The sequence below is a fragment of the Poecilia mexicana genome, unplaced genomic scaffold (genome assembly GCF_051168715.1).
Source record: "Poecilia mexicana isolate PSO_F unplaced genomic scaffold, ASM5116871v1 scaffold_16, whole genome shotgun sequence".
NCBI classification, from domain to species: domain Eukaryota; kingdom Metazoa; phylum Chordata; class Actinopteri; order Cyprinodontiformes; family Poeciliidae; genus Poecilia; species Poecilia mexicana.
Window position 1 is genome coordinate 14,388,293 of NW_028263385.1, and position 25,933 is coordinate 14,414,225.

The window sequence follows — 25,933 nt, forward strand, 5'->3', positions numbered from 1 at the left end:
ACAGTCTCAAATCTTTTTGCAGCTTCTCAAGTTTTCTTCCAGGATTGAACAATATTTACCTCCATATATTCTCCCCATCAACTCTGATCAGTTTCTTTCTCTGCTGCAGAAAAGCAGCTCCACAACATGATGCTGCCACCACTGTTTTATACAAAGCACAATGAGCAGTGTTTTTTTTTTATTTTTACTTAAAACAGTATTTTGCATGCAAGCCAAAATATTCAGTTTAGCTCCCACTTAAGCAGCATTTATAAAATCAACAGCCCCATATATTAGAAGGAATAATGAATTATGTCACACCAGACAAATTTATGAAGTTACATTTATTTTTGAAACAATTTATAACCATTACCTGTACACTGTATATGTATACATTTCCACTGATTTAGTAATATTACCATTTCATTACAAGCAGCCCACTAAAGACGATTTAATGGCATTTATCCACTCAGAAGTTGCAGTCCAGGACTGTCCCATCAGATTGGTCTAGAAGACGCCATGGTCCCAGCTGTGGCCACAGACAAAGCTGCTGCTCAAAGAAAGTAAACTATCAAAACTAGGCTCTGCAACATTAGTAAACATTTTGGCATATTTCTGTTCACACTGTGTGTATCAGTTCCTATTCAGTCAAAGTACAAGCTTAGACTCAAAATGTAGTACTCACATTCTGTAGCTGTGAAAGCAGTGTAAAAACCGTGGTGGACTACTTCAATTGTGCATTTGAAAGGGGGAAAAAGGCTAAGACAGAAAGATAAACCTGTTGAGCAAATCCTCAACAGCTGTAATTTACGGGCTTATTATACAAAGGCATTGATTAAAAAAGTACAGTATGCTGATGGTGATCCAAGCAGTTGGCACATCTTCTAACTGATTGATATATTGCACATGCTAATGATTCATCTTCAGCTCAGACCGAGTCAGCAGGCTCTACAGTAAGAAAATTAACTTCTGTAAGACAATTCAGGCTCAGAAAAACTCACTTTCACTTTATCAGCTCAAATAACTATCAGAAAGTTTCAAATGGAAAAGTAACAGACAGTAATCTAACAGTCTGTTTCTGCAGCTGGTTTACTTCAACTTTAAGCTGGTATTTTGTTATCTTATTTATCTCATGCTAAATCATTTGATCCACCAATATAGCCTTGATTTAGTTTAGTGTCGTCTCCTCTGGCTCTTATAAAAGGCTTTTTAAACAGTCAGTTGTACCTTTCATACCTTATGAGTGTTTAAACTCCAACAATTCATTAAAGCAATGCGATTCAGTCCGCAATCTCTGTACTAGGCAGTTAGTATTCATTAGTTACTTTGCACCCTACTGATCTGTGCTGCTTAAATTCCAGTTTTTGTGCAGCATATCCAAGATAACCGAGGAATCCCATCTAACTACATTTTCAACTATTTCTTCTCAGACTGCTGAGGCCTAAGGCAGTGATTGTTTTTATATCAAAGTGTCTGGAAGCGGTGAGAAATCAGCTAGTTTTATTCAGGCATTGCTATGTTCAACATGTTTCAACAACCAACATCACTGACATCATCAGCAGCGTGCATCCACTGGCTAAAAACAAGCAGGCAGAATGCAAATGTCAGCGACGATTAACATTCAATCCAGAAATTATCAGGGTTTTTTGTTGATGTTGCTTTAAACTGATTTACTTGTAGCAAGAGGATTTGATGTACAGTCACGTTACTCTGGAGAATCACAGTAGGCAGCTGGAGCTAAGGAAATGTATAACTAGTGTTAAATTTATGCATCTGATGTAATACTTCAGTTGAACAGAGGTTAAAGGGATTTGAGATGAGGTTATGTAAGCAGTTTATAAACAGTCAATATCTTATCTGCAGTAGGTAACTGGTATCTGCGTTTTGTACAAATCCAGTTTAGTTAGGCCTGGAGGCTGAGACTAACGGGTAGCCTTGTGAACTTCTACCGTCTTAAAATCTCTGATTACTAAATGCCAGTGTTTTATGTGCCGTTTCATGAACCCTTAAACTGTTGTCATGCTTGAACTTGTAAATTATTTGCACAAAGAACTAGAATTACAAATATAATTTGAGTCAGGAATAATCTTCAATAATCTTCCTGCATGAAACATGTAGAAGCGTTTCCAGTAAATATAACTGCCTGATAACATTTGAGTGGTGTAAAAATCCATAAATTGTGTTCAATTAAACCGCTATAATATTTTTTAAACCATTTTCCTTTGATTTCACAAAGTTTCTCTGATCAGAAATGCTGTAAATGTTTTGGGAGTAGGAATAAATTACTAGCGCACCACTCCAACCTCAATTTCCTGTGTGAATAATTATGAATTTCTGTATTATAACAATCTAAAACAAAGGTGACGACAGTTTAAAGGTAAAAAAAACACTTAATTTTCTGATTTGAACTTTTTGAATTAAATAGAAGAGCATTCTGAAACGGACTCCGATTGGACTAGCTATTAGCTTTAGCCTTATAGACCATCTAAATTTGATGTAAATTAAAAACATTAAGCGAATTGTCTACTGCAGGTAGGAAATTAGCCGTTTATACCGTTTCTAGCAAAACCTCACCTTAAAAAATATCCCAAACTCTCCCTCTAACAAGTTTCAGGCTTCGTACATAACAGAATGAGCAAATGGTAGATAAGGCATTAATTTAAAGGACACAAGTTTTTGTCCTTTAAAAGTTGAACACTGGTGGAAGAAAGAGTCCAGGTAAGAAATTGTGGATAATTTCCGTGTATTTAAAAAACCCAGAATATCTTTGTCTTGGGTATTAATCGTATTTCTCTCAGTCTAAGGCAAAATTCAGTTAGTGCTTCTCTGCATGCATACCAACATGTACATGCACTGTCTGCTCGAAAAAATCCACAAAACATTCAATTGGTATTGGTATTCCCTCTTCTTATCCAAGACTGTGTAGTTCCCCTTCTTACTATACATCATACAACACTTGTGCAACTAAGCGCATTTTTAGAAACAATTCTTGAAATTTAGTATTAATCCCTGCAGTCATTCTGCAATGACGCTTGGCTCGGTGTGTTATCCCTTTAAATCCTACAAAAAGTATTTCCTGCAAACAAAGCTAGTGTCTCAAACACTCCACTTTATCTTTCTCCCTCTGAGAGCTTAAGGGCGACAGAGATAATTCATTAGAGTATTGATATGTCAATATATGTATGTATGTATATATATAAGATCCATAATCCCTTATTAAAGTCTGGTAATCTTTACTCCAGTGTCTCCAACAATGAGGCGGGCCATGGAAGGATGAACCTGTGAAAGACCAGAAAAAATGATGAGAAACTTATTGACACAATAAAGATAAGTACTCTATTTATTTCCATTAATCTTTTTCTAAATTCTTCCCACTTTGCCATTATTCACCATGTTGGTGATCATTTATATAAAAGTCCATGTCCATCTTCAACTCTTTGGCTTCACAAGACAAAATGTGGAAAATTTCAAAGCATATCACAGATACTGTACGGTTACGTTCAGGTACTGTTACTGATCTTTCTAACCTGCGCTTGTAGTGGCCCGTAGGGCACAAGTTCCCCGTCCACAGTGAGGGTTCCCCGCGGAGACAGCGGCTGCAGCCTGAAAGCCTTGCAGGAGACATGGCTCACGTACGGCGAGTTGACTGAGTGGTGGTTTCCTTTTTCCATGGCAAAGAACAGTCTGAGTAGCGTGGCTCTGGAGATGCCGGCGCGGACAAAGGTCAGGTGGATCAGGCCGTCGTCAAATCTGGCCTGAGGTGCAGCATGGAGGTCAGCCCCAAGGTGGCTCTGGTAAAGGGCCAAGACCAAGACAAAGTCCCCTTCAATGGTGACCCAATCTCTGGTGGGGAGCGGCTGATCGAGTGGCGGTAACAAGTCGTCCCTTGGCACATCGAAAGGCAGCGAGACAAACGGACGGTTTCTTAGGAGTCCTGCTGGTTCGTTAAGGTCAAAGTTAAAAGACGAGGACGGCATTTGGAACGAGGGAGAGTTCAAGGTGGAGTTAGGGGTGTTAGGACGGGGGGCGAGGTAGGATGATGAGTGTGGGGAGGAAGTGGAAGGGGAAGATGGCGGTGTGGGAGAAAAGGAGGGGGGAGTCATTTTAGGAGGGAGGGAGTTGGAGCTGGAGTGCTGGAGGAGTGAGTGGGGCCTTGGACGGGACGTGTTTTGGTTTTGGTCCAGAACTTTCTGCTTGTAGGAGAAGGGATTGTGACGGAAAGGGGAAGAGATGGTGAGAGATCGCTCCCGAGCCACATCCAGAGAGTAAGACTGTTTTTGGAATAATGTGTCGTTCAGATCCATGTCCTCCATGCCATAAGAAATCCCAGAATCTGTGCTGGATTCTTGACTGAGAGGCTGGCTCAGCAGAGAGTCGGCTATCTGGCTCGAAGGAGCCGAGTTCTTCCTCACCAACTCTCTGGTGCTCTGAAGACTGTCCTGGCTAGAGAGGTCATCTCCAGGCTCTTCCTGTGCCTCTCTTCCCATGTCCACCCCGTAGCTCTCCCCCAACTCCCTGGCTTGCAACAGTCCGTCCGCCTCCAGGGAACCGCCACTGCCTTCCTCGTCCCTGTCATCGTCATCCTCCAACATTTCACAGGAGTCTGGCTCTGATGTTTCCTCGTCTTCCCTTTCGTCCCTTATCCCTGCCAGCCTTTCATCTCGTCCCATATTGGATTCATCTCGTTCATTTGATGCAGAACTCGCTCCGGACTTCTCCGAACAGTTTCCGGACTTCTCTTCAGCTTCCATCTCCATCTCCATCTGCCCCTCCTTCTCTCTGTCTTCTGCCAGACTGCTCGCTCTCACCACACCAGTTCCTTTACCTCTACCCCTCTGTCGTCTCCTTGTCCTCTCTCTCTGCCTCTCCTCTCTTTCCATCTCACCTCTGCGCAGGAGGCTCCTCTGCTCACTGATGCCCATGTCGGAGCAAGTGCGATGGATGGGTGTTTTGGAGAATCCATCCAGGCCTTCAGTAATGCTGCGGGAGAGGGGTCTCCTGGGTGGAGGTGTCCCATTTGAAGTCGTGGCAACTACAGAGGGAGGCATGTAGGACAGACGGCCCTTGTACGATCGAAGAGAAGCTATGCGCACCAAAGTGCCCAAAGTGAAGCGAGCTGAGCCCAAACCACGATACCTGGAACAAAGAAAATGTTTAAAATGAAACTTTGTCTTGTGATGTTTGATTGTCCTAGAACTTCCCACACTTGGTCATGCTTTCAACCACACATTTAATGCATCTAATCCGGATTTTATATATCAGACAAACACAAAAATACTTTCTTTTCAACTAAAAATCTGAACTCATGGCCTACACATTGGCCCCCTTGCAGCGCTTTTTACTCTGGTGCCCATAAATAAAATCCAGACAGGTGACAGATAAGGTTTTGGGGAAGCTTGAGGTAGAGTCTGAGGAAGTACACATCATCCTGAAACTCCTGATGGCGGTGGAAGAGAAACAGGAAGTGTCTCAGATTGGTGGAGTTAAATACAGGACAATCCAGGAAGAGAGACTGTTGGGGGCTACAAGGTTGAGGCTGGGACGGCGGTTTCCTTTTCACCAGGATGGCGGCCCTAATCGTAGTCTGAGCTACAATTTAACAGTTTAGATCAAAGAATATTCATGTGTTGGAATGACCCAGTCAAAGTCCAGAGCTGAACCAGGAATCTGTTGTAAGAACTGAAAATTGATGCTGAGATAATCTATCCCTCCAGTCTGACTGAGTCTGAACTGTTATGCAAATAAAAACGAGTGAAAGCATCTAGACGAGCAAAAATGGTTGGGAAAGGTGCTTCCACAAAATATTAACTCTAAGAGGGTGAATAAAAGTGCCCTTTACCATTTTTTATTTATTTTTTAAGATTTTTATGTGTAAAAATGATTTTATAAAGAAATAACTACTTTTGCTAGCCTATCACATAAAGTACCCGAAAATACAAAGAAATTTGTGGTTTTAAAATGTCAAAAGAATTCAACAGTACGAATACTTTTGCAAAAAACAGCACCAACCAAATAACTTGAGTTTTTGACATAAAACACACCTTTCGCTTTCGATGTCGACATCAGACACAAAGCCCCAGGCAACAGAAAGGAAGGAAAACAGTCTCCTGGGTGCTGCAGCACGGCTGTTTTTGGAGGGTGAAGGGCTTGTTGTTATAGAGACCAGGTCCAGGGGTCGGATGCCGCCTCGACAGAGCAAGAAGCAGCAGTTTAAAAGGAGCGGCTCTCGAAGGCACATGTCATACCTGAGGAAGGGAAGTAAAAAAAAAAAAAACTAACTCATCTCTGATAGAAATGGTCTCAATTTACAAAGGACATACTGGGAAACTCAAATGGTGATTTTAAAATATTTCTTTCAGATTTGCAGGGAGAAAGTACAAATTTTGACTTTAAATAATGTTGCGTCTGAAAAGTAGAAAAAAAAAATTACAGTTGCTCCATCTCTTTTTTTTAACTGCTAATAAGTTGACCTGGGGCAGATTTCACAGTTTCAGCGTTTCATTTCAGTCGATATCAATAATTATTAATTAGTTTTTTGTTTTAAATATCTGAAATACTCCCAAACCAGCGACGTGATTTTTCCTTTTTCAGTCCAGTTTTCAACCTTGCGCCGCTGTTGTTTATTTCTAAGTAGGTATGAGAGATGAAACCTGAAACTGCTGCTAAGCAAGGTACTCAACAGGTTGTTGCTAGGTAACCACTAGCTACTCAACAAATTGTTGCTAGGTAACCACTGGCTACTTAACAAATTGTTGCTAGGTAACCAAAGAGTGACCTTGCTCAGCTAATTGTGAGCGGCTGAAGCTTTGCCCTCTGCCTACATCTCCCAGAATGCAGTGCGGTTCTCAATCGAAGTTCAGTGAAATTATTGGGTACTCTCTCTCTTTGTATTGATCAGATATTGTCTATCTTGATGCATGTTGTTATTGACTTGTTGTCCAGCTTTACGTTGATGACAGATAGAAATGGGTTGATGACGCCTGACCAGTCGCTGCTCCCCTCACCCTGCGTAGTGGTTGATGGAGCCAGCCAGTGCATTCCCAGAGCCGCAGGGCAGAATGCCAAGAGGTGTCTTTATTGCTTGTTCCCAGTCTGGACGCTCCATCAGTCCATTAATCACCTACAGATCCACAGGTTATGTATATATAAAAAAACTTCAGGAGACCTAAAACTTTACCTGCACATCAATGTTTTCATCAGAACCTCACCTCATGCATAAGACCGTCTCCAGAAACAATGATGATGCCGTCCCACTCTGGCAGCGATATCTCTCTGACGAGCTCTCTCGCGTGGTTCCTTCGCTCTAGGACAGATTAATGAAGATAAATTAACATTCATGCATTATCCTTACTCACAGCTACGGTTTTCAGCTTCTTGTGTTACCCGTCTGTATGAGGTTGTAGCTGATGTTGGCCTCCCTAATCATTGGCAGGATGTGGGCCTGACACCACTGCATCGCCTGGCCTCTTCCGCTGAACGGATTGACCAATAACAGTAGTCGCCTGGGACGAGGTAGCAGACTTCTGGAAAACTCTGATGATGAGAGGAAGAAATGCCAAGTTAAATATTCAAATAGTAATTATTCAGGACATCTAGAAATCCTCAACATTTGTAGCATGACCTAACTCCTACCGCTGGCTTTTATCGGATTGTTTATCCTTTATTGTGAAATATTTCTAATAATGCAAATTTTCATTTGTTGTCTCAATAAATTTCAACTGATGTTAAAAGAACTGACTAAAATTGTATTTTCACTGTTTTCTTCCCACAAGAGTACATTCAAAAATATGAATATATGTGCACAGGTTAGTCACATTTCTTTAGGTGAGCGGTGTCCTGAAGAAGCTCATTTTAAATAGGTACGTTTTTCAGCTGTGGTGCAATGAATGCAGTCACAGAGATGCAGTTACCTAAAAAGAAAAAAAAGGTGATAAATTGTTCAAATTGTCACTTTTGTCATTGTCACAATAGTACAATATCATGATAAAATTTTAAGCCCACATCGTCCACCGCAAGCTGAGCTTTTGTTTCAGAGTTAGTCGACTCTTTTGAGACTGAGCCTCTCTTATTTCACCTGGCAGTGTACTTCACTCCAATCAGATGGCCGAAACTCAACGCTCTCTGTTTCTTGAGACACTTTGGCTCCCTTAGCATAACCTGACCATTGTTTAAACAACATGGAGTACCTGAGTGTTGTTTATTTTCCTCTTTATGACTGCAGTGTACCCATCGTCTGATCGCTGCTTCTAAGGTCAAATCATTCCCAACGGGTTTCTTGAATGCAACAATGAACTCACTGTACTTCAGTCACCAGATCTCAGTGCAACGGAGCGACTTTGGGATGTGGTGGATCATGAATGAGCAGCCGACAAACTTTCAGCTGTTACATCATGCCATCATGTTAATATGAACCAAACTCCCTGAGAAATGTTTTATAAAAGTTTGTTGAACCTAAGCAATGCAGAGTAAGCAAGTGTAGGTGAAGATAATCATTTGCCACCCAACACCATGAACTGATTTTCAGATACTTTAAACTGTACGACTTAGAAATGAAACACTTGCTCTGTTCACAATATAATTCCAATAATATTTTCCAGCAATTTACAAAAGTCATAATTTTAAAGAAACAATATTTCTCTCCTAGAAATAGTTAACTATGAACAACTAAAGGGCAGCTCAGTGATCACTAAAGCAGTAAAGCCCAACAATACTACCATTCAGAGTGGGAAAAAGCTGATTCCTAAATTAATACCAAAGCAAGAACAAAGATGGAATGTAGCAGAATAATTCAATTGCATGTTATGTAACAAGATAAGCAACAGAAAACATCTAGATAAGGAACGTTAACAGAGGCCACAGTGACAAAAAGGAGACTGAACATTGAACACTTATCTTCTGATAACCAAGTCTTATTAGTTGAAGGGAAGGAGTGGCATGATGCAGCACCTTTACCTTCTCCGTCTATATATTTCAGGGCTTCCTACTTGTGCCCCCACCAGGCTTAGCATTGCTTATTTATTTAAGTTTATTTTTAAGACTTTATAGTTGGTGTTCAGATATTAATTTTTCAATCTTTCAATAACACAATCATTAAGTGATATTTTCCAGTTTCCTGACAACTTTAATCATTTTTTAACTCAAAAACACAGCAGGCGGCTGGACGAATGGACTGCAGAGCAGCCCGACTACCAGGCTTAGCAAGTTTTCTGGGTGAAACTTTGTATTTATTATGAATATGTAGACTCATGTGAGTGCAGAACAGACGAAAGAGAGGGCGAACAGTTTGATAAACGTCAAAGCTTACTTATTGAAGTGTTTAGGTATTGTGCAGCCTTTGAAAGCTGTGAAGAATAAAAACTTTCCAGACAGAATGAGTTGGCTGCACATGCAGGAAGACCCAGGGCCACCGTGACATTCAGCTATAATTAGCAAGAGTCTACAAAGGGAGGCATAAATGAAAGCAAACAAAACAACAAAATGTGGAGTTTCAGACTAATTCCTGGAGCCAAACATAAAGGTCACAACAAGCAAAGGCGCAGAACAAGCATTCTTTAAATGCCCTTCAACGCAATCGGTTAAAAACAATCAAAGTCTCTAAATGGACACAAAGGAAAGATCCTCTGTTGTCAAGCTTAAAGACCCAGTGAGCCGAAACATCTAACAGTGAATACTTTACAAAGAAATAACATTTTTATAGAGTCGCTCAAAGCTATAAAACAGAACACGTTTTTTCACCAGATTTGTATTAAAATCATTGGGAAAAACCAGCAGCTGAATTGCATCTTTCTGCAGATGATGTTGTTCTTTACTGAGACGCTCCAGTCGAATTACAACTGTCTTCCACCTGCTATAACCATCACTGTTCTTACTGTGACGGATACTAAATTAATGTTATCTTCCAGTAGAGCAACACAATATAACAAATTAGCATCACACTCGCAAAAAACTGTTCATTTACTATTTAGTAAAGTAGTAAATTTCAAGTCTGCATTTCATCTATTTGGCCGCTGGGATCAATGTGATGTCGACACTAAAGCTCATTAAGTGGATTGAGAGAAGATGTTATACAACAGCATAAAGACGAACGAATTCAGGAAAACGTGGATTGTAATCTGTAATATCATCGCAATTTCTACCAGCAGCTTTGCTACTGAACACTTTTTCATTTTTCATGAATTCTTCTTCTGTCACAAATGCAGATAGAAAATGTCAAATACATAGTTACTTATTTTACAGAACCACTTCAATACTATCTAAATATATCTTTGTATGAATTTTTTTTTCATTTTTATTTTTATGTAGACCTGTTCTGATAAAAAAAATACAAACAGCAACAATATAATACATTAATTAAATTTCACTAAATTATATAAGCTGTTAAAATATTGCCCCCTTCCTGAAATAATGTCCTAAGTCATTGTTTTCCCAAAAGTATTTTTGTTTGTTGAAACATCTTTTAGAAGGAAACAGTTTGACTTAGGCCATTAAGGTGACATATGAGCTAAAACCAAGAGCAAGCTTCATAAATTCTCTCTTTTTAAAAAAAATAATAATAATTTGAATCGTCCCAAAGGATAATTTTGCAGAAATCCCATAGAAAATGATAAAACTTGAAGTGATGTAGTGTTAATCTATCAATCTACCAGGTAGGTTTGTGAAAACCAGCATTGTACAGCCAGACTGATTATAAATACTGTTTTCAGATCTGAAAATCTAATTTTTTAACATGAGTGAATATTAATGACTGCTTTGATACAGATGATCTGGGATTCTGTCTGGACAAAAAGGCTTTTCAGGTGAAAGAGATGCTCACCTGTGTTAGCTGTAACGGGCACTTCTCTGAGCAAACACTGAATAGCGGCCGACCACCTCTCAGCTTCAGGCCGGCTTTCCGCCAGGTACGCCTTCACCTGCCTGCGCCTGGACACCCCCTTCCTCCGCTTCCCTGGCGGATACCAGTACAGCACGAGCAGTGGCGGCGCAGGAGAGCGAGGACAGCTGCACCCCACCAGCTCAGACAGAGGCAGCAGGAGACGGGCTTCCTTCCCGGGCCGCGACGAGAGACGCTGGATGTGAATGTGGGTGTGGGTGAGGGTCAAGGCATAGTTGGATGTCGGACTCAGAGGTGGTGAGGTGGTGGGGGAAAGCCCTCCTGAGCTTCCAGGGCTCTCTGGGCAACTGCAGCTGCTGCCGCAGCTACTGCCAGATTCCCAGCTGGCAAACTGTCCGTGAAGGAGGGCTTCTTCTGGAGAAGACGAGGAGGAATCTCGGGAGCGCATCCTCACTTTTGGATCGGACGACGTCTGCCAGTCTGACGAAGCAAACAGTACGAGCTTCTTGATCCAGAAGCTCAAAGAGCTGTCAGTTCTTCAAGATGTGCAAGAAAAATTAAAATGTGTCGGAAAAGAACTTCATCCCTGAAATCACTTCAAAATTATTCTTCATGCAGGCAACAACAAAAACAAAACGAAAAACCAACAAAATCTTCTGACTGGGTCCTCATTTAAAAAGCAAACTTCTTCCAGTATAAAGAGTAATTTTTCAAAAGAAATAATCCAGTGAAGATGAGGGGGAAAAAGCAATTAAATCTAATCAAAGATGTCAGCTTCAACAGTTTCCTGCCAATTAAAAACTGGACAAGCAATACTTCAACACGTGAACGGGAAACTCAGTCAGAAATTGCATAAGTACAAAAAAGTTTACATTTCAGTTTGAAGCTGCCTTTGGTCTCAGCAAAACAAGGCAGCAGAGCAGCTAATTAATCAGTAATCTTTAAATAATCACACCAAGGTACAAAACTGAACCTCTAAAAAGAAGAAACTCATACATCAATAAAGTATCAATAAGACAAGAAGCAAAACACACCTTTTCTGTGAAAGGAGGTCATTAAACTGATGTGCAGCGATTCCTTAAAGTATGTTGCATGTCGAGTGCAGTCTGCAGTGTGACGAATGCCCCGAAGGTATGATGAGTGCAGCTTTTCTGAGACCTTTGAAACTTCTATTGCTATCTGAAATCTCACAGATTATATACGACACAAGCAGGAGGAGTGACAAAAATCACGCTTTCAGGACGGTAGTGTGATAAATTAAAGATTCGTCGTAGAAAACACTCCTCCGAATGACATCTGACAAAAAACAATCACAGGGAATAAGCAAAAAAAAAAAAAAAAAAAAAAAGAGGAACAAAGCAAATGCACAAAGGAATCAGTTCCAGGTGAGTCCTTAGTTCATGCCATCTTAATGTCCTTAAGTAAAGCCCCTGGAGTCACGTTCCCTCCCAAACATCTCTGCTCCTGTAGGAAAAGAAAAGCAACGTTAAGTGTTGATGTCAATATCGGAAAGTCAGACATCTACAATGTGACCCTGTAAGGAGTCGAGTAAAAAAAATATTGCTCATTACTATAGAAAAATTTATTTTTAGATCTCAGTTTTAGCAACAATCACTGCAATAAGCAGGAGAGATTATTTTCAGAGTGAAGCAATATAGATCTGCCATGCTTCTTGAACTTAGGTGCGTCTGGGCTGCTACTGACTCACAGTCACACATCCTTAAACCGCCTTGCTGAGACGCCACATTACTGTGCATGACATAGTTGCATGCCAATGACCGCAGCTTGCAAGCATTTACATACTCAGCTGTGGGACAAAAGTGCCCTCTGTCACAATGTGGATCTTGAACTGCTGAGCTGTCTTGCTTTTACGTGATCACAATGTCCCCAACATGTTCCCTCAATTCAGTTCCCACGACAACCGCGACTTTATCACGGCCAGTTCAAATTCATGACGCAAAACATTATCGGCCAACAAATACTATTTTATGATGATGCACGCACTGACTTGATTCAGAACTACCAATTTAGACACACAATTAGAATTGAGGCATTTTTTTTTACCTTGTTTATCATAATAAACCACTTAAAAGAACAACTTCAACACAGGTTTCATTCCTCCTGGTAGTAAATCTTTCACAGATTAGGAGGTTTGCTTCCGGGAATGACCTATAAATACTTGAATTGTTTTGTCCGATCAACTCTGACCAGCTTCTCTGTCCCTGCAGAATGAATGTGTCTGCCGCAGCATGATGCTACCACCACCGTGTTTTATTGTTTTAATGCTGAGTACAGCACAGTACTCAGGGTACTGTGCTGTATTTTTTAACCACAAATGCCCAACATGTTCAGTTTTGGACTTAGCTGACCACTTCCCTTCACATCAAACACATTCACAGAACAGCTGAACTTAAATAAAGAAGATTAAATTTAATGCACTGCAAAAATATTACCAAGTATTTTTGATCTAGTTTCTAAAGCAAATATCTTAGTATACTTGAAAAAAGACAAAAAATAACTTACAAGTAACTGTTCAGAAAGATATAGGAGCTTGTTTTGAGTAAATAATTAATTAACATTGATGAAAAAAATAGCTACATTGGCAGACTATTTCACTTACAACAAGGGAAAAATGTATTTTTACAAGTGAAATAATCTACTTTTTCCATCAACATTTTGCTGAAGATTTACTTGCAAATTAGTTTTGTATTAGTTTATATATTAGCACTAGAAACTAGACTAAAAATATTTTGGTAAGATTTTGTGTTTTTGTTGTTTAAAGATATAATCTATTTACTTCTGAAGGGAATTATTTAGAACCGCAAAAATATTTTCACAATTATGCATTTCTCTGATAGCCCACCACATAAACTAGATTAAACACCTTTTCAGTTCCAGTCAGTGTTAAAGATGTATTAAAACTTTTTCAAAGCCATGTATTCTAGGTAAAATGTCATATTTAGTATGCAATGCAACAGAACAACTGGCTTAGTAAATGTTCAATCTCAGATAGATATGAACCTGGTCGCAGCTCTATCCAAATGCAAGAACAGTGTGGAAACATTGTTCGAGCTGTAATGCAGACAAACCAACAGTTGGCCAGTGTCCTGCTCTGATTAAACACGCAGAAATGCACCTCACTGATGCCCATTGTTGCATCTTACGTCCTTGAAGTGCAGGGCGGGGACACAGAAATAATAACAAGGAGGCTAAATTTGTCCCCCCCCCACACAAAGAGGTTGTAGAAATAACGGTAAAGAAAAAAACAGTTTGGTTCATTTCCTGAATACACGGTGGTATTCATCAATTTAGGGTGTAATTAGGCAGTTTAAATACACATTTTAAAGCCCTGGCCGGCAGTCTGGTTATCGTTGGCTTTACATGGAAACTTTGATCGATGCTGACCACCTAACCAAGCTAGCAGCAATCCGTCAGTTAGCCAGCTAACTTAATCAGAATTTCTTCAACTGCGGCACGAAAACAGTTATTAAAATACTATTCAAAAACAAACCCAAAACTGTGTTTGAAAAGAGTTTTAAACTACAAGAGAGTCAATTAACCCAGAGGCTAATGAAAGTTGCGCCCCCCAGTTTAATGTTAGCTAGTTCGAACAGTTGTCAGTTAGCTGAAGCTAACAGTTTTCTACTTCATATCCAGCTTAAGTTTAACTTACACTTGCCTTTTGTTCCCTTTAAAAAATGTATCGATATATATTATTGCTAGCTTTAGAGTCCTACTAAATCGTTCAAGTCAAATTGTTAGATAAGATGTACACAAACTAGCGTGTTAGCTACAGACCGCTGTGATTTATTATTCAAAGTAGCGGTAAAGAAATAAAAGTTAAGATTCAAATTTGGACCTTATAAATGGTAATTCAAGCCCAGCAGAACACAAAGCAGCGCTGAGACAAAGTACAAATTACCTCATCCTGTCCCCCTCTCCAGGACTGCGAAAACTGAGTCGGAGCAGGAAGTGTCTGGAGCCGAGGCAGCAGCAGGTCTGAGCGGCGGAGAGGAAACCCAATGACGGCAAGGAAAACACTGAAACACCCACCGACATTCTCCAATCATCAGCAGACCACCACTTCCGGTTCCAGTCATTTGTTATCAGGCAACTGATGAATGCTCATCAAAAGACAGTCCCGGTGCAATTAAAAGCCCGCAGCGCGGTGCATTATGGGAGGTTTATTCATCCGCTTTCATCAACCCATTCTTGAGAGGTTCAATAAAACGCAGACATGGTGTTTTTGGACAGCCAATCATCTTTTTATTTGTCAGACTGCATGAAAAACAAAAATGAGACTAGTTCTTGTAAGCACGGCTGGATCTGCGACCGCGGGCTCTCTCGAACTTCCTGCCCTTGGAGCGGACGTAGGGCCTGGAGAGGAGAAGAGAATAGAAATTAGGACAAATCAAAATCTCAAATAATCTTTGTTCCTGTAAACCAGTACAGTGAAACCATCTATTCATGTATTTTTCTCTGGAATTAATCTTGAAATATTAGTCCATTTGTGGAGCTTGGAAAGGTAAAATACCAATAATTTTCCTTGGAGACGACTGGCTGTAACTTGCAACTAGCTTCTGCTGTAGTACTAATACAGTTTGCATTAATAAATAAAGATATATTTGGGATATGAAGTATTAAAACAGACTGTTAAAATCACTTTTAGAGGGGGTAGTTTCAAGTATTCATGGATTTCAGTTATTGGTTGTGGTCCCCTTCCCTCTAAAACATCGTATCTCAGTGTGGTGATGTGGATTAGATTCTCTTCACATCCACCTGTTATCATGACATCCCTTCCACTTTATACCAGTAAAGAAAACATTTCAAATCATTACACTTTAGAAAATATCTCAGTTTAATTTGATTTCTACTTTCTATTATTCCCATTCCTGTTTTGTATTGGTCAGCTGACTAAAAATATGACAAATTAGGACCCTCAGTAAACCAAAATAACTACCCTACTACTGTACCTCACTTTATTTCTTCTTGGTAATTAATTATTCTTGATAAATTTTGCATTACACCCCATTTCTAGCATTTCAACACTCTTAGGAAACATAGATTATAACCTGTGATCAATCTGAAATGCATATGATCGACTTCCTGCTGAGTAATATGAATTAGATGCAGAACCACATTCACCAGCAATCTAAGAATGAATTACTAAAATGTAGAAAATTATTATAAGTTTTCAAAGCGGGAGAAAATTTAGTAAGTCGCAGCTAGGACCGTCACAATAGACAATAAATCAACTCATCGCATGATAAATGAAAAGAAATTCAATAATTTTCATTTGCTTGATTTAGCGTTTCTCTTTTTTCTCTCTGTTTATCAAAATCTGGATGATTAAAGTCAGCAGTCTGGTGTTTTGGTCTCAACTATCCCCCCCCCTTTTTTTTTTAAAGATAAGTTTGTTTACAGAAACTTAATTTATTTTGTCTTATCTGTTGCTTTCTTTATTTTTGATATTCCAAATATCTTACAGTTCCAGTGGTTAAAAGTTCATGAGAATTTAAAGTTTATTGATCTTTCAGAAAGTGTTCTTGCATTTGTATGCTGTTATTACTGATATATTACTTGAAAATGTTCTCAAAACAATGTTATCGTTTGTCGCAATAAGTTTTGGGACAATTTATTGTCCAGCAAATTTTTTTTTTTGTGACAGGCCTAGAGGCAGCTTCATTTTACACCTGAAACGTTTGTGGTACAAAAACGATTAAAACTGGAGAGATTTTAAAAGAGCAAAAATCGTCAGAACTTTTTCTCTGCTTCATAAGTCCAACACAATTTCATGTTAATCAAATGTTCAAAATAACTACAATGTTACTGTTAAAATAAGATAAACGTTACACTTTAGAGGCACTTTTGTGAAATAAAGATGTTTGAAAGCAGCAAAAAGACAAACTCCAAAAGTTTCAACATTCGACTGAAGACAATTTAAGTAAATTTAGAAAAAATGTCAAAAGGATCAGATTGTAAAAGCCCTCAATTCAAGGTGCATTAAGTTTAGCATTTTTTAGCAAATGCTTCTCTACAATCACAGCACATTATTAAAAGTATCAAAGTAAACTGTGTGGTTTCCGCTTTTAAGTGGAAACAATGTGGGAAAGTAAGAAACTAAGTACACCATGATGTAATGCATTTACTTTTATCAGATGGAAATAGCTGTTTTGATGACCCAGTACGTTTTGAATTTTGTAGTTTTATCAATTTGTAGTCAAAATATTTGACTTAAAAGGAACCAATGTTGGTTAATAAACTAACAGGGCTCCTGTGTTTAACCATGTGATGCTGTGTTGGTTTCATGTTGGGTGCAGACGTACTTGGTGTGGCTGTGAGGGGTTCCAGGAGCTTTTCCAAAGTGCCTGTACACCTCTCTGCCTTTACGGGGCCCTGAAAAGGAAAAGATGAATGTAACATCAGATACAGACAGTAAAATCTCTGACAACATCATCAATTGTAGATCTCTACATTAGTACAGATAATAATCCACATTTATAGCACACATGTGGAAACGCTACAGCAGCAGAGAAGAAATGTCGGGGACAACAAGGAGCTTTGATTCATTTTGACTGGGAAATAAAACTCTTAAAGGCTTGATTAAAAGAACCATTTGCAATCATTCATGTTGTCAGGCTCCTAAAAGTGACTAGAGATTGTTTCAAAATGAAAAGAATAAATAAGATTTCTACACATTTTTCGTTTAAAAAGGCCAAACTTTCCATATTTTTCTGCACTTTTAGAACATTCTGGATATTTAAGTACTAAGTATTAGCACTGAACTTGTAACAGCAGACATGTCTCATCTACAAGTTTAACTATGTTAAACAGTAGATCTAGAGTCTAGATCTACTGTTTATAGATCTATAACTCCTTAAAATATCAGATAAGGAATGGGTTATCTTGAACTAAATGCATTTTTTAAAGACATTTCCTTTTTTGACATTTATTTTGCTAGGAAAATCCCCCAAAATAGATTTATTGCTTTTAATTACAACATTTTGGACTCAGATTGAGAAAAACACACCAGATCGAACTAACTTTGAAGCTGCCTAGAGACAACATGTAAAGGGATAAAATGCTAAAATTAAAATCTGATTCAGCAAAGTTAAGCATATAAGAATAAAAGTAAAAACTATACTTTATTGGGCATTATTAAGGTTTGTCCAAATGAAAATGGAAGACAAGAGAAAGACTAGCAAAATCAAAGTTTGTCCATAATCTTTCTTTCAAAATGATGAGCAAATTAAATCCTCAATCAAACAGAAAGTCTGACATAATGAGTAATTTATCAAAAATAATTAAAAAACAATATAATGTGGCTACCTGGTGTCAAGATTTCAAACAAGACCAAAACTATTCTTTATCTATTTTTGGATGGTGTCATTTCTTTATTGCTTGGCGAAGATTGTCAATCCAGAGACTTTGTTCTGATTCAGAGTTCTTATATAACAGAGTTTATTAATGATTCTACTTTCTCAGATTAAACTGGCAGACTGTAGGAGGAAACAGGAGAAGTTCAGGTACCTGACAGCAGCACTGTCCCATGTCCTTTGGGAGAACTCAAAGCCAGCTGGTCAAATGTCATCACCTGACCTCCGGCCTTCACGATCCTGCGGCGGGCGCGGTCGGTAACCTTGAGAGCGCAGATCTACAGAACAAAACGCAGAACTTCAGAGAGTCACAATGCTGAAGGAACATTATCTAAATCTTTATAAGATCAAATACTTTGAAGGAAAATGTAGATTTAGTAAGATCACTTACCTTGAGCTTGGGGATATCCTGAATCCTGATGTCATCAGTGACTGTTCCCACGACAACCGCGACTTTGTTATCACGACCGGGCATCTTCATCTTACGGATCTAATTAAAGACAAAACAGGCAGAGCGGAAAACTGATGAGGACATATTTCAAACCGAGGAAGAGACATGTAGAAAATATACCTATAGATATGAATGGGAGAAAAGGATTTCAGCCTTATTATGGTTGACCATTTTTCTTCCGTAAATTATAAATTAAGATGTCAACATCTCTTTCAATTTCTTTTTTTAATGTCACTAAATATTAAGCACCAAAACCATAAATTTTATGTTCAAAACCTTTCAAATTTTGGCATGAAAAGCCCCCAAAGCCCCACATAACATTACAGCAAATCAGATTAAATGGTTTTTGACTATTTTATTGTTGCCTTAGTTTTCTATCATAGTTTTTTTTCTAACCTTCTGACATGCTTCAGTTCTTCAGCTTTGTTTCAGAGGAACACCAACATCAGAACAGAAAAGTGTAGGACTTTTAAGCAAGCATTTAATTGATGCAAGTTATTAAAAACTCCTTGCATGAACCACTAAGACATTTTGACAATTGAAGTTGCTTTGTCTTTACATAATAAAAAAAAATCTTTGTTTTTAAACTTGCATCAGCTTGAAAATAATGCTTCATCAAACCAAAACAATGCAACATATCTGTTGCTCCAGGTAAGATATTGACTACTCATAACCACCTGAACCCTACATTAAAAATGTTAATGATCCCCTTAATAAAATGAGTTTTTTCTTCTTGTTAAATGACAGCCACTTGTTAAAAAAACCTTTAACAAAAAGAAGGCAACCTGGGACAATCTGGGTGTTCTTTAATACAAATATCACATGCCGAAAGGCCTTTAAAAATGTTAAGTTTGAGTGTATGAGGTGATTAAATGTGCTCTACTGCAGTATACCGTCTCATAAAATAGGATCTCTAAACAAATTAATCACATTTCATACAGAAAAAAAACCCAGACATTTCTGAACATACCAGCGCCCACCTGAAAAATTATGCCTTACAATACAGAAAAGTATTTTTAAACTATCTTGGACTAACCAGGCGAGAGATGGAGATGGGAGGTTTGTTGGTCCGGCTCATGAACAGCCTCCTCAGGATCACCTTGTTGAAGGGAGCATTTGTGCGGCGGGCAAGAAACCTGTACAACTGTAAGAAACCAATATGACAAGTTATGAAACACTTAAAAATCTGGCAATCACAAGACTCATACTCAAAGTTTTATGCACCAATAAGTAGTATCAGAGATATGGTTTTAAAGAGAGGAGAAAATTATTTACCTTAACCAAGAGCCTCAGATAGATATCCTCGCTCTTTGGCTCTTTCCTGTGCACCTTACGGTCCTTGTTGTGCCTGATGTCGACTCCCTTGAAAATTTGAACAAAATCACATTGAGACGCATCACCTGAAAGTCTTCGTTTTAAACTAATCACATGTAAGGTCCACCATTATCTTTACAGTACACATCGCTAAAGCCGCATTAAAGCAAAAGCATATAAAGTTAAATTATAATGCAGATCAGAGCCCTTTAGCTAGCTGAAGCTAGTTCACACGTTGACGCTACCGCGAACAGCTATCACCTAGCAAACAGCTATCACTGTCAGCAGCATTTTATTTGGCTCAGTTTGATACTTAGAATCGCCATAAACGTGACCAAATGCATTCTGAGTTTTAAAATAATATCCGGCTTTCAGAAAACCTCGCAAGGCTAACTTCAAGTCAGCAACATGACTGAAAGCGGCACCAATGTCGGCTTCAAAGTAGCTATGCCAATATGAATAATATGGACAAATAATCTAAAATTACAGCAACAGTGCCACACTGAGTATCTACGGGACATGTTTATGTACTAATCAGCAAGATACGATGGTTTGACAAAGAGGATGACAATGGATAAAGCAGTTATCATATTTTACAATAACTGGTAGCAGTACCTACCATCTTGGACTCAGAGCGAAAAGGGAAAAGGAAGGGACAACGTCTCGCGATAACGCAATGGTCTGAAATCTCGGCCTTCTGATTGGCTGCGGAGCTTGTGTTTTCCGCTTGTTAATTTGAGGATAGAGCCTCTAGTGGTGTGTAGTGGAATTAGCAGTTGAACTAAATCGGCTATTATTAACAACCCGCTGGATTTCATATTATCGTATTACAAGAGCTAATTCTGGATGTGAAGAGGATGGAGGATAAAGGAAAAGAACGTTTAAAAATAATGTTTGTTTTTAAAATATACCATTGAGTTCCAGATAGCTTTTACATTCCACAAGTACATTGGAGCATGTTTACCACCAAAATATAATTGTTTTATAATTGTTAATGATAAACAATGATAAATAATTTCGGTAATTATTTACCATTAATTGTATCAATTATCTGGAATGGACTGGCAGCCTGCCCTGGGTCTACCCCACCTTTCAACCAGTGTCTGGGCCTTACTGCTATTTGTGCAGTTTTTCTCATTACAAATAACATTCTTGTTATTTGCACAGTTTTTATCACTTCTTGTAAATGGTCAGCTGTAGTTTCTGTGCTGTGCACATTTTAAAAAATGTATCCTCCTACTCACTTGCACATTTATTTGCATCAGAGTGTGCTATTTTAATGTTTTGTTCAATTAACAAAAATAAAGAATTGAAAACGGTCTGTGTGTATTCATCTATATATCGTGTTTCACTAATATGGTGATGGAGTTACTAAAATAAATGGACTTTTCAGTAATATTGACATTTATTATATATTGTGCATGTCTTTATCATGCTTCAAAAATATATAAATTTAATGTGTTGTGAGCTACTTAAGATGAATTAAACAAAACAAATGTCAGCAGTATGAATCTCATTAATCAAGTTTATAAGACAAATTAAAACAGATGTGACATAATAAAGATGGAGGAGTTTTTCGGTTACAAAGCAACAAAAAACTTACACACACACCACACGCGCACATACACAGGAGGCTGCATGAACTCATGTTTACTAGATTTAAAAGCCACAAAAACAGTAAAGATCAGGCATTTATGCATTCATTTATTTAATATTTGTAAACAGATCACTTGGAAGGAGACGATCATCTGATTCACAGACCTGTGAATGTTATTCTTTCAGAGTTTTCACATATAACCTCCCCTTTAAATGAGCTTCAGTTAATGCCAGTATTTTACAATATGCATCCTAAACATGAATGTCTGAGGTTTAGTCAGGTTTGTGTCCGCGCTGCTGTCTGAGATGACACAGAAAGATGGTGAAAGTCAGAGCGATTCCTCCCACAAACGCAGTACGAGCCACAAGGGGCACAAAGGCAAAGTTCACAGCCTGACAAGAAGCAAACAGATTAAAAGTCAAAGCCCAGTGTTGTATAAATGAATAAATGAAATGCATTAATGAAAACAAAGCATCTGACCTGCATCGTTGACCAATACACCACTCCGGCCTGCAGTGACAGACAGATATTTAAGAGCTGCAGCACATGCTTGTCTCTTAGCCCAGTGAAGCTAAACATTAAATTTAAGACCTTGTAAGACGTCCAGAATTTCTGTCGCCAGTCTTCAAGTAGGTCGTCTCTGTTTTCTAAAAAGCTTAAACCTGAAAGATAGATCTGATAATTAAGATGCTCAGGTAATGATTGTTTGTCCAGTCCTTCAAAATCAAGAACATAACCATATAACGATATTCAAATATTTCACAACAAAGGGAATTAAGATTTCAGTTTAGTTATTAGTGTGTTTGTAAAATGCAAAATATAATCATGAAGTAATTACAACATGTTTAAGTTAGAAATACATAAAAACATGTATAATATATTTAGATTTATAGATTTGATGGCAATAAATTATGAAAGATGTTGCAGTGGCTTCTACTATTTTGAAATACAAATGTGTTACTGAGACTTGACAACCCATGAATGTCCCTCTTTCATCCACTCTACAAACAATAAAGTAACTTTTCATTGTCCTTTGATGGTTAGATAAATGTAAGGTTTCAAACTAAACTACCTTGGCTCTTTCTTTGGGCGAACTTTAGGCGACTTACTGTTTTCTTTCAGCCATTTCTTGATTTACAAGGATCAACACTCGTTTCACCTCATATGAATTACACGTTTTCTTATCTTCTCCACTTTGAGGAGTGGACATTTAAATAAGTAAAGCAGCAGTTGTATAAGAAAAACATTCTGTTACATTTAATTAACAGAAATTACTTATTATAATAAGTGTGGCACCATCGCCGACTTAGTGAAAAATAAATTCACAATGTGGGATTTTCACTCTGAATAATTAACTGAAATCAAAGGTTGGACCCTGTAAGTTATTCAGTGTGAAAATGTGCTGCAACATTAAAAGATTAACTAATTTTAAGGCTTTTTAATCGTATCTAAAAGGGCAGTGAAGGAGCTGTAGACATATGACCTTTTCATCTTGGTTTAGGGGTAAATGTATATTATGTTGCTAAATGAGCTGTCTGGACTTTATGTTGTTTAGTAGAAAACAATCTGGCATCATCATTTGTATAGATTTAATAACTCCACATTCACTGAACTCCAGAGGTGGAAATGTATTTGCTTTTCAGTTTTATTGTTTTATTAAATTAGAAAAGTCTGATAAACAGTGACAGTTTGTTTAATGTGACTAATAAAGAAACAAAACACTCGTTGACCAGAGTGTGTTTCTGCATCTCAGCCAAGTCGTCCATGCCTACATTTGGCCTTTTTCTTTGCAGAGATATTCTAAATTTCCAATCAGTAGTGAGTCAGCAGCACCATTGTTCCACAAATACAAACATAGACGTAAATGTAGGAAAAACTAATGTGAATCCTCAGTTATTTGTCATATAAATGTTCTTTATTTTATCTAAAGTACACAGGGTTGGATAGTTCTACTTAATCACATTTACTTGAGTTACTTTTTTAAAAAAAAACAAACAAAAAAAACTTTTAGGAATATTTTTACTTCACTGTACTTTTTACTTTTATTTGAGTAATTTTATTATTAAGTATTGCTACTCTTACTGCTTGAATATAACGTCTGGATTCTTTATGAAGAACAAACAACGTTAACTAAAAACTCACCAGACAAAGACACACACCTGCAGTTTTTGCTAAAGTTTGGTATTGAAATAAATTGATTTGGGAAAAATTTTTTTTTATTTCTTGTTACTTATGTGAAATATTCTCATTTAGGTCCTTTAAACACGCAAAACTTAAAATTTTGACCCGTCTGATGATGCAACTTTTAAAAACTAAATGATTAATAATTTGATTAATTACTCAGGACTTGAGTAAACCTTTTACTCTTGAGTGATTTCTTGGATGGCTACTTTTTATATTACTTGATTAAAAGTATGTTGAAGTAGTTCTATTTTTACTAGAGTACAGTTTTTGAGTACTCTGAGTCTGCCCACCTCTCAGACGCTTCAGATGAAGGTCAGGAGTTGTTGGTTCTTAAAAGAAGCCGAGTCTTTGAACAGCATTCTCACCGATATAAAAAGCGCTGATGGTAACCGGAGCAGCAACCAGCTGATCCAGCACCACCTTCCTCGTCACGGCCCGCAGCCCGCCGCCGGGCAGCATCCTCTCCAGCCCTCGCAGCCAGTGGTAGTTGAAGTTGGCGTGGAAACACAGGCCCACAGTCGCCACTCGAGCCGTCTGATGCCAGTCGATCCCTGCGGACCGCTCGGACGCCGGGGCGGGATTTCTACCCAGGACTCTCTGCTGGATGAGGTCCGCCGAGGCAAACAGCGCCGTGTACCCCAGAACGTTGCTGATGTACGGGTGAGCCTGAAATGAGGCCCAGGCCCGGTTCATGGTGAAACGTCTGACCAGAAGGAACATGTTGGACTTCAGAACATTTAAAGGACAGTGGCTTGAGAAAATATGAATTCATTGGTCATTTTAAACCCATAAACCTCCAATGATGCACAATTCTCGTAGTAAATATAAAAAAATTTAAATGTGTGGCATGTGTTTTATTATTAAATAATTAAATGTGTTTTATTACTAAATAATTAAATGTGTTTTATTATTAAATAATTAAATGTGTTTTATTATTAAATAAAACACATGCCACACATTTATGGCATGTGTGGCATAATTGCCTAAGTCTTATTTTTAAAAAATAGGACTTAGGCAATTATGCTAATGATAATTAACCTGCAGTGCAATCCATTCACTTCAGAAATTAATTTAAAAATGGGCCCAAATAATCGCATCAAGGTCCAAATATGATGAAAACAACAAGACGTAGTTTTGGTCTAGTTTCGAGCTCAAATGTCTTAGTACACTTGAAATAATTAACTCAGTCATTCCTCATAATATGGGGAAGCATTTTTCACTGATCACAAGTACTTTTTGGTCAATATTAAGGAATAATTGACTTAACAAAAGCTCATATTTCTTGCTGAAAAGGTAATTCAACAAGTTAACAGACAAAATGAGCTGCATCATTGAGGATATTCAACCAATTAGTTCACAAAGTTCCACCCCAAAGGTTCAGGGTAATATAATATCACTTCCTGTTTTCAAAAAGAGGATTTCTACCAGAGTAATCCATCTTTACCTTAACAGAAGTGGTGCAAAAAGAAGAGGGTAGAGCAACGTCTGAAAACAACCCTAGCTTTATGAAAAAATATAAATCGTAACAATCAAACGCACCTCTTGAGTTTGGCTCCTCTTTAAACCCCCAAAGCCACTGAAACAAACACCGTTCCCACTGGCTCTGCTCAACGTGGAAGAACCAAGAGAAGAGCAGAAGTGACAGAAATGTTCCTGCCGGGTCAAAGGTTAGCAGGAATGTGTGATAAAGCTTTTTATCATGTGGGAAAGCAGCACATGTGAACAGCTTCACACTGTCAAGCTTCTGAGTTTAGACGTGACTTACCACAGATTTTATTTTCTAAAACGTTGTTGAAGTAGAGGCTCAGTTATGGAGTAAACTCTGCAGCTTTCCGGTCAGAAGCACATGTGTTGTTTCTATAAATAGATGCGGCTCCGCAGCAGCGGCAGCGGCTCCCTCTTCTGAGATGAAACACAAAGATTCATATAACAGTCAATTTATTGAAGAAATAAATAAAAATGTATTTTTTTGTTTTGTTTTTGTTATGAAGCTGGTGAAGACACTTTGCGAAGCAGGAGTAACATGTTTCTAATATTTTAACCCCATCAGGTGTTTTCTGTCTTTATGTTTTGTGCAAAGTTGTCAGAAAATCAGTTACGTTGTACAAATTCATGGTTGTTGTTTGCGTAGTGGTTTGTGATATTTTTACATTACATCAATTTGAAATCAGTGACTTGCTTTCTCAGATTGTTGCTTTCTC

The 25,933-nt window shown here is 38.2% G+C and overlaps 3 protein-coding genes across 5 annotated transcripts; all 3 read right to left on the reverse strand.

Annotated features, from left to right (window-relative positions):
- Positions 1-308: 308 nt before the first annotated feature.
- Positions 309-14,926, reverse strand: sphk2 (sphingosine kinase 2). Its single transcript, XM_014994111.2, has 8 exons — positions 14,733-14,926; positions 10,793-12,274; positions 7,363-7,512; positions 7,188-7,282; positions 6,984-7,099; positions 6,021-6,224; positions 3,507-5,115; positions 309-3,258 (listed from the first exon to the last, which is right to left on the reverse strand). The coding sequence occupies exons 2-8, from the start codon at positions 11,256-11,258 to the stop codon at positions 3,196-3,198; spliced, it is 2,703 nt and encodes a 900-aa protein (XP_014849597.2). The 5' UTR covers positions 11,259-12,274; positions 14,733-14,926; the 3' UTR covers positions 309-3,195.
- Positions 14,927-15,053: 127 nt separating this feature from the next.
- On the reverse strand, positions 15,054-20,659 carry rpl18 (ribosomal protein L18). Its single transcript, XM_014994110.2, has 7 exons — positions 20,571-20,659; positions 19,913-19,999; positions 19,674-19,781; positions 18,578-18,676; positions 18,341-18,464; positions 17,137-17,206; positions 15,054-15,187 (listed from the first exon to the last, which is right to left on the reverse strand). Exons 1-7 carry the CDS (start codon positions 20,571-20,573, stop codon positions 15,112-15,114), a joined length of 567 nt encoding a protein of 188 aa, XP_014849596.1. The 5' UTR covers positions 20,574-20,659; the 3' UTR covers positions 15,054-15,111.
- Positions 20,660-21,635: 976 nt separating this feature from the next.
- Positions 21,636-25,362, reverse strand: LOC106922019 (mpv17-like protein). 3 transcript variants are annotated; one of them, XM_014994107.2, is made up of 5 exons: positions 25,272-25,362; positions 24,098-24,435; positions 22,140-22,210; positions 22,029-22,058; positions 21,636-21,940 (listed from the first exon to the last, which is right to left on the reverse strand). In XM_014994107.2, exons 2-5 carry the CDS (start codon positions 24,423-24,425, stop codon positions 21,821-21,823), a joined length of 549 nt encoding a protein of 182 aa, XP_014849593.2. In that variant the 5' UTR covers positions 24,426-24,435; positions 25,272-25,362; the 3' UTR covers positions 21,636-21,820. The 3 variants fall into 3 exon arrangements, with proteins under 3 accessions (XP_014849593.2, XP_087870003.1, XP_087870004.1); XM_088013877.1 differs by having other exon boundaries at positions 22,029-22,210; XM_088013878.1 differs by lacking the exon at positions 25,272-25,362 and having other exon boundaries at positions 24,098-24,458.
- Positions 25,363-25,933: the final 571 nt, after the last annotated feature.